This window comes from Bufo gargarizans, chromosome 5, assembly GCF_014858855.1.
Source record: "Bufo gargarizans isolate SCDJY-AF-19 chromosome 5, ASM1485885v1, whole genome shotgun sequence".
Taxonomy (NCBI): domain Eukaryota; kingdom Metazoa; phylum Chordata; class Amphibia; order Anura; family Bufonidae; genus Bufo; species Bufo gargarizans.
In genome coordinates, this window is record NC_058084.1 from 311,679,892 (window position 1) to 311,688,895 (window position 9,004).

The following is a 9,004-nucleotide window of genomic DNA, read 5'->3' on the forward strand; positions in this document are numbered from 1 at the left end:
TTAATTTCTTAAAGTAATGATGGCCACTCTTTTTTCTTTACTTAGCTGCTTTTTTCTTGCCATAATACAAATTCAAAGCAAAAGGTGGCTACTTTGAAGAACCTAGAATATGACATATTTTCAGTTGTTTCACACTTTTTTGTTATGTATATAATTCCACATGTGTTAATTCATAGTTGTGATGCCTTCAGTGTGAATCTACAATTTTCATAGTCATGAAAATAAAGAAAACTCTTTGAATGAGAAGATGTGTCCAAACTTTTGGTCTGTACTGAATATGTCAAAAAATGTCAAATATGTCAAATAATATGTATATCAAAATATATGAAAGAATTGATACATATAAAAAATAATAAAGTAAATACAGTTTGCCGTGGCTCTCCTTCCTTTTCAAACTTGGTAAGGCTATGTTCACATCTGCGTTCAAGCTCTCCGTTCCTGTAGTCCGTCCGGAAGTAGAAAAAAAAATCTAAAAACGTATCCGTTCAACCTCCCATAGAAACTAATTGACGTATGTATGCATACGTTTGACTCCGTTAGTTGGTAATACGTTCGGAATACGTTTTTTCAGACGGAAAACAAAATCCTGCTTGCAGGATTTTTTTCTACGTTCAGAAAAGCGGATTCTTGACGGAGCGTCCATTCACGTTCATTGTAGTAAATGAGAAACGGATTGTTCAATTTTTATTTCGCGGACATAGCGTTCCTAAAGTACGTTTTTTTTGTTGCTGAACATGCGCAGAACAAACAGGAACTTACAAACGAAGACAGGAAACAAGGGAGTGTCATGTGACAGTCACGTGAGCGCTACTCCTCACCATTTCTGAAGGCTGATGTGCAAGTTGGAGAAAGTCTCAAGAAAAGGGTATGAATTGATGCAATTGAAAAGTATTTACTTCAATCATCTACTGGTGCATGCTATTTGGCTACTGGGGGCTAATATCTTGAAACTGTGGATGCTATTAGGCACATGGGGGATGTTATTAGTCTTTTGTGAGATGCTATTACGCTACTGGGACATGTTATTTGGCTACTGGGGGCAAATATTTTGAAACTGTGGATGCTATAAGGCTATGGGAGGATGCTATAAGGCTACTGGGGAATGCTATTATGCTACTGTTGAAGCCTGTTGGAGGATGCTATTGCGCAAGTGGGGGATGCTATTCGGCTACTGCGGGGGTGCTACTAGGCTACTGGGGGATGCTATAAGGCTGCTGGAGAATGCTATAAGGCTACTGGGGGATGCTATAATGCTACTGGGGAATGCTATAAGGTTGATATAATTTTAATGACTAGAGGAGCAATTTTGTGTTTTGACTAATCCCTGTTTTTACCCTTGTTGCATCTTGTGCCAATGTGTATGTTGAAATATGTCTATAAGCTCTTGTCTATAATGTTTCTGTAACGTTTTCAGATGTCTTCGCCTTCTCCTTCGGTTTGCAGTCAAAGTACCCCCTCCTTTCACATGCAGGTAAAAATCTTTAAATAAAAATCTATTATTAATGATCCAAATAATAAATATGTTTGAACCACAATACATATTTATATATTTCAGGGACACTCCGACACTGAATCCTCTGCTGACGAGGAATTGCGTTTTTCTCCTGAACCAATGGAGTCAGTAAGTGTGGAATGTTATATTTAGATTTTTTGGTTTCTACACATCCATAATTGGTACAATGGATATAAACTCGAAAGGTACATGATTTGCCAACACCGCAAAAGGATAGATAGGCCAATGTATTGGCAACAAGATATGATATGAAAGAGTGTATATGGGTGATGCATTTTGGTTGCTGCAGGGCAGGCAGACGGCAATTTTCAATGAATCCAAAACTGTGTTTGTTTTTCAGACACAGGAGGGTTCACATTCCATTGAAAATCCGCGAAGTAGACGTCATAACGATGACGATGTGAGTATCTATACTTAGGTTCTCTAACTAAATCAATTTTCTTTTGTGATAACTATATTATTTATTAGGACCCAAACAGTCAAATTGAAAATCCATCACCTGTTCAAAAAAGAACTTCCAGGCGTGGTGGTCGCGGACAACGTGGTCGTGGCAGTCGTGGTGGACGTGTAGGCCGTGTGAGTAGGCACATGTGCTGTGATGTGAGCTGTCCACACTGCCCTCAGTATACAGTATCTTATATCACCTATAAGATAACGTGGCCATCATACCTCAAATTTTTTTTATTATTAGAACAAATGACCATGAGGATTGGAGACATTTGTTTTACCCAAACCAAAGTTTAAGTGTTGCTTATGCCATAATGGACATACCATGAACAGGGGCTACCCTCTTATAAAATAAAAAGCAATGACCCGCTCGCCAAGTCTATATCTTTATAGCCGTTCACACCCAAAGACCAAATACAAGGAAATCCAAAAAATTTTTATATTTTTTTATTAAAACAAAAGATGCAGTGGGCAGTGGTTGGCACATGCAACATATTCGCTATACAAGTTTTATCCAAAAGACTTAAGTGCTATTGGAATTGCAGGTAGCTTTTATAGGTAATGATAACATTTGTTTTAAACCAAATAGGGTAGACAGCAAGAATTGGACGAGGAAGATAGGCAATTTCTCCCAATCATAAACTGTGAACTGCTAATACAGCTAGTAGAAGCAAGGCCAGCTCTATGGGACCAAACAGACCCCAAGCACTCGGACCACAACACGACTCGTCGACAATGGCAAGAGGTCTATGCCAATTTGGTTCCCACATGGAACGATTTGAGTCGTCAGGCTAAAAAAAATTGTGGTACATTAATTTCATTCCTTTTGTTAAATCATTTGGTTTTAGAAGATTTGATAGTGATGTTTCTAGTTGGAAGAATAGTGAAGTGAGCACAAGTTTTCTGTTTGGAAAACTTTGTTTCAACAACTGATACAGCCAATTCAGGTACCGGGCAAAATAACAGTTAAATACAATGCAGAATTTTGGACTGCCTGGGGCAACAGTTTTTTATGCAATCCGATGTCAACAGAAAAGAATATATAACATTATATACGGTTATTAAAATTGTTCTTTATTTTCTAGCTGAAATCATATCAACACGCTGGAGGTCAATACGCGATAGGTTTATGCGTGACCTCAATCATGAACGAACGGCGCCAAGTGGTTCGGGTACTTCTCGGAGGAAACCTTACCAATATGCACCACATCTTCAATTTCTTCAACGTTGTTTTCAGCAGCGCATGTGAGTTAAATTTCCTAAAGAGAAGACAAAAAAAAATTATGAATATAGAAATTATACCTTTTATTTCCCTATCTATTTTAGGACTCATTCAAGCACACTCCCTCCTGAAGCAGAACCTGTTGAACATGAGGACTCAACCGAACAATTGTCTGGACGATCTACCGATCAAACTTCATTACCATCTCAGTCACAGGATTCTGCTCTGGAGTCGCGCGGCCGGCAAACTGAGACATGTGCTCAGATTGAAGATACTCGACAGTTCATTTCTTCTGCCTTTGACAGAGTTTTAAGTAGGCCGAGGCCACTTCGAAGACCACATAGAGTCTTTGAGGATCTTGCACTGATCTTCCGAGATTGTTTATTAAAAATAGAGGAGGAGCAAACTCGGTATAAGCAAGAGTTAACTTCCATGATCAATCATGTCGAGGTAGTTTGTCGTCCAGAACCCCTTAACCATAATCAGCAGTTTCTCTTAACGTTAAGTCATTGGATGGACAACATGACTCCAGAGCAGAATTGTGATTGTCGAGTGACATTGATCAAAACTGTTTGGAATATTAAACACGCACCATCCTCTAATTTTGTTCCTCTGGCTCAGTCGTATCCACCAGCCACCTCCTACCCAACATCCATGACTTCTCCACCTGCTCACTCATACTCTGAGCCACATATCGCTCCCCAGTCACAAAACTTTCAACAGTCACAAAACTTTCAACAGTCACAAAACTTTCAACAGTCACAAAACTTAGCCCTATCCCAAAACTTTAGCCACTCCCAAAACTTTCCCCCATCCAAAACTTTACCTACGTACCACAACTTCCCACAGGCCCAAAACGTAGGCACTGCACAAAACTTTCCAACTTTACAGAACTTTCCATCAACATCCCACATCTTTATTCCATCCCAAAGCCATCCACCGTCCCAAAGACAACCTACGTCCCACCAATACCCAACGGCTCACACATTTCCACCTTCTCAAAGCCATAGCACATCCGTCAGATATCAACCTGCATCAACCTTTCAAGAGACTTTAAGCCAATCTCAATCACAGCTACCTTCCTATGTCTCTGCACAAACACCTTTCCAATCCAACAACACTGGAAGTTCCCAAACACGTCTACAGACACCAAGTCCAGATGTGATTTCTATGTCAACTCAAAATAAAATCTCCATAAACAAAGGTGTTTCCACCTCCGTTTTTCCCACTCCAACCACTTTTACTACCCCTTTCTCAAACAAATCTGTTCCATACCAATCTGATACTGATTCATATTCCCTTCATACCCCACAACATCAACAACAGGGTGAATATGTCAGACCACAACTTTCGTTCATGCAATCACTTCTAGACCAAAGTGCAGAAGATGCTGGGTCCCCAACTGCAGCCCCAGGAAAGGCTCCATTCACTCAACCACCACCCTAGTTAACAAAATATATATTATGTTTTAAAGTTTATAAATGAGTACCTCACAAGGTTTATATTGACCACTGTGTCAATTTGTTGAAGTTTTTTAAATAAGTACCTCACAAGGTTTATATTGACCGCTGTGTCAATTTTTGCACTTTAATGATGTTGAACTTGAAAGATTTTATATGTTTTATACTTTTATATTATTAGATTAATAAGGAGGTTTCAGATATGTGTGTAATTATTGTGCACTTATCAGCTTTCAGAAGCCCATACAAGCTGCTAAATATAGGCAGGTGGTTTGATTTCCTCGTTCGGACGTTTAGATTTTCAAGAACTAACATGATAATCATAGCAGATTGGACCCTAAAAAGAGTAATTGGCCTTATTATTCATGATTTCTTTATCTCCTGCCCAAGGTGCTGATGACTTACAGTTTTCCAACTAGTCTTTTTTCCTTATATTAAGGATAAAAATGCCTTTCATCAGCACATGGGTCAGAGACACAGAGATTAGCTACCATGACTAGACTCAGATTGGTTCAACTCTTTTACAGTAATGGACTGCAATGATTATGATGATAGTTCTTGTTTACCACTTGTGAGTGAGTGACACAGTACACAAATCTATATACTGTCACTTATTCACCACCTTGCGTGGTCTGCACAAAGCTGATGACTTTTTCAGTCTCCCACCTGTTGTTGTTCCATTGCTATTGTCTCGCTATCGTGATCCTCCATTGTACACTTGCTTGAAAACAATGCAAATACAATAATAGAAATGGCATATGTCATTACTATTTTCTTTGATATAATGTCTCATGCACAAGACTGAACACACTCAGAGACATGGTGTTTGTCAAAAAAAAATTGTACCTGCTGATGTAATTTAAAGGGGTACTGGAGGACACACCATCAGTGATTACACTGATTCTTTGCATGTTGTGCCACCCACATGGCTGTAGTCTAGCACTTTCTACATCATATTGATGATGCACAGTAGCCCTGTGTTTGGTGCATAGCAGCATTGAAATAACTGATGATGTGCACTTCCATTTGCATGTTTCATGTCACCATATAACTTCTTGCCCGCTCAAGGAAGACATGTCTCGCGGTGCATACTGTAGTGTGATTATTCTGAACTTGGTATGATGATGCTATCACATAGCATGTGCAATCAAGAGAATGGTGTACACTTCAGTCACAGATAGAACAACTTTTTCACAATGGACATTTTGTTATTCCTACATGTACGGTAGAGCTTATCCTTTTCTTATGTGAATTCTAGTTCCATTGTGTTGAGCTACGTGCTTTTATGGAAGTTTATTTGTAAACTTATGCAAATGATTATTTAAATATAAAAATATGTTTAAAAAAAAAGTATTTATCTAAATAAATACTTTTATAATTTCAAATATTCTTTGTCAGTGGTTTTCATACTTTCAAGACTCAAAACGACAAACAAGGGATATGGAGATGGTTGGAGAGGCTTACCTTTTGCTGAATCCAAGGCAATAAATGTAGGTAGACCGATACATCATGGTTGACTCAACAATAAACAACAATATATTAAGAAGAAACAATAAAATAAACTATTATGTACATAACTAATTACAACTTTCAACTGTACATATTTAATAAACAAACAGTAACAAACAATAGAGAATATTTGTTCAAATATGTTCATCCTGCCAATGCACAGATCCAGCTGAAGAAATGAAATATTCTGCAAATTGATCTCGCATGCGACTCACAGCAACTGTTGATCTTGGGCCAGTTTCTATGTTATCTCCTGGTGGATTTAATGCCAGTGGCTCCGTAGGCAAAGGCTCTTTGGTCAGTACATAATTGTGCAACACAACGCATGCTTTTATGACATCATCCACAGTATCTGTTTTCAATTGTATTGGACGAGTGAATATTCGCCATTTTGCAGTCAATATGCCAAAAGCACACTCGACCATTCTTCTTGCTCGAGTCAGTCTGTAATTGAACACTCTTTTGCGATAGTCTAGACCACGGCTGGCATATGGCTTCAGTAAATTTCCACACATTTGGAAAGCTTCATCTCCAACTAGAACAAATGGAAGTGCAGGGTTTGTAGTACCTGGTAAAGGCCTGGGCTCTGGTATACCAAAGTTTCCGGAGTACAGCCTTTTTCCCATATTAGAATTTTTAAAAACACGTGAGTCATTGGTTCGTCCAAAAGCTCCAATATCAACAGCCACAAATTTGTAATTTGCATCAACAATTGCCATTAGTATCACAGAAAAATACTTTTTATAGTTAAAAAAGGAGGATCCACTACGTGGGGGCTTCAAGAGCCTCACATGCTTCCCATCCACTGCACCAATACAATTGGGAAACTGTGTCACCTCATAAAACTTGTCGGCTATGCTGATCCACTGTTGGCAAGTAGGATGGGGAAGAAATTCTTCACGCAGAAGATTCCAAATTGCCCGGCAGGTATCTTTAACAATGTAAGATATTGTAGATTTCCCTAGTCGAAATTGAAAATGAAGACTGGAAAAACTTTCACCACTAGCCAGAAACCTACAAAAAAATAAAATGAAATTTAACATAATTGTTACACAAATACTATTCACAATAAAAAAAAAATGCAGCAAAACAACTTTTTGGATTGTCCCACAAGCATTAATTCAAGATCCTTCACAGCAAACAGATCAACATTACCTAGCGGTTGAACGGAAAATGGTATCAAATTTGGATGCATTTACATATTTTAGGTAACTACTATATTTAAAAACTTTTCTCTTGAGATTAATCATATACTCACAATAATAATAAAAACAAAAAGGCTCTGAAACACAGTAGAAGCAATAATGGAAAGTTGTACCATACATACCGCAGAGTGACCATGAGTCGTTCTTCTGGAGTTACACTTCGACGAAATTTCGTATCCTTCCGTCTCAATCGGCGACGTAAACGTTGGGAAAGGTCATCAAAGCTTGCGACACTTACACGGAGATATTCTGCAAATTTGACAGGGTGTTTTCGGAGTTCTTGATAAAGGGTCGAATATACACCTCGTGTCATTCGGCATGATGTAATGGGATGCACCCAATATCGCCGTCTCCTTTTCATGGATGACATTCGCATCTTTCGAAGTTTCCATATCATATAGTCCACAGAAAAAAGGACATGAGCAGGCAGCATTGTTCCTCTTCCAGCAATTGGATGTCACAATATGGCACCATTTTTATATAGCATGCAGATAGGGGAGGGACAACTGAAAAAAAAAAAAAAGGAAAAAAACGGATCCGTTATCGGAGTAACTAAACGGATTGAACGGACATTAACTGACATTTTTAATCCGTTTATTAACGTATCCGTTAGATGGTATCCGTTTAAAAACGTAGCAAAATATGTCCGTTACGTTCCGTTATGAATGAATCCGTTTCAATTTTGAAACGGACGCAAGTCAGAACGGAAAGCCGAACGGAGGACTGAACGCTGATGTGAACGAGGCCTAAGGGTGCTCTGTAATATGCGACTCACCCCATCACAAAAATTATTGTTGATAAAGAGAAGGAATAAAACAGGCACTCACCACCTGGGACCAATTAATATATAAAGGACGACTATTTTATTATATAAGAATAGTAGAAACTGATAAAATACCTATAATAAATCACTGATAAAATACCTATAATAAATCAGGTGGTACTAGAGGAGTATCTCTCACAAATTAGTGCATACTTATAATTAATGTGAATAAATTGTGCATAAATATATTGAAATATAACAATCAAGATGGTAAAAAGATTGTAAAAATGTAGAAGTATATAGATATCCCCAGGCGAGGGTGAGCACACCGGGTTTTCTGTCAGAGACCTTTGGGCTTGGTAAAGGCACGAGGCAGGGTTGCCCCTTATCCCCCCTCCTCTTTAATTTGGCTTTGGAGCCACTTATTCGCTTTTTGATTCAATCAGACACGTTTCAAGGGATAACAGTAGGGAAGAAGGAAATTAAGCTCATTTGCTTTGCAGATGACATTTTGATATTTATGGACTACCCAGCTAGACATCTTCGAAAAGTCATATTATGGGGAGGCTTATCGGGTAAATGAGAATAAGAGCCAGCTTCTGTATCTCCGCGGCCCACCTCAGGGTCCGATAGCGCTTGCGGATTCTAATAAGGTTTAAGTGATGTCCCACTACTTGATGTATCTAGGGATTAAAATAGGACGACTACCATCTTCCTTATATAAGCTGAACTATGAACCACTAATAAGGAAAATAGAGGTAGAAACGGAAAGGTGGTCTAAATTGCTGCTCTCTCTGTTTGGTAGGGCCCATCTGATAAAGATGGTTAGTTTTGCCAGATTATTATATCCAATGCAAACTATCCCTTTATTAATAACGCATGTAG

At 38.5% G+C, this 9,004-nt stretch overlaps 2 protein-coding genes across 2 annotated transcripts; one reads left to right on the forward strand and one right to left on the reverse strand.

Moving 5' to 3' along the window:
• The first annotated feature begins 1,939 nt into the window (after positions 1-1,939).
• Positions 1,940-4,628, forward strand: LOC122939427. The gene is made up of 3 exons (XM_044295494.1): positions 1,940-2,089; positions 3,046-3,205; positions 3,287-4,628. The coding sequence occupies exons 2-3, from the start codon at positions 3,090-3,092 to the stop codon at positions 4,626-4,628; spliced, it is 1,458 nt and encodes a 485-aa protein (XP_044151429.1). The 5' UTR covers positions 1,940-2,089; positions 3,046-3,089.
• Positions 4,629-6,285: 1,657 nt separating this feature from the next.
• On the reverse strand, positions 6,286-7,774 carry LOC122939428 (protein ALP1-like). Its single transcript, XM_044295495.1, has 2 exons — positions 7,479-7,774; positions 6,286-7,165 (listed from the first exon to the last, which is right to left on the reverse strand). The coding sequence occupies exons 1-2, from the start codon at positions 7,751-7,753 to the stop codon at positions 6,286-6,288; spliced, it is 1,155 nt and encodes a 384-aa protein (XP_044151430.1). The 5' UTR covers positions 7,754-7,774.
• Positions 7,775-9,004: the final 1,230 nt, after the last annotated feature.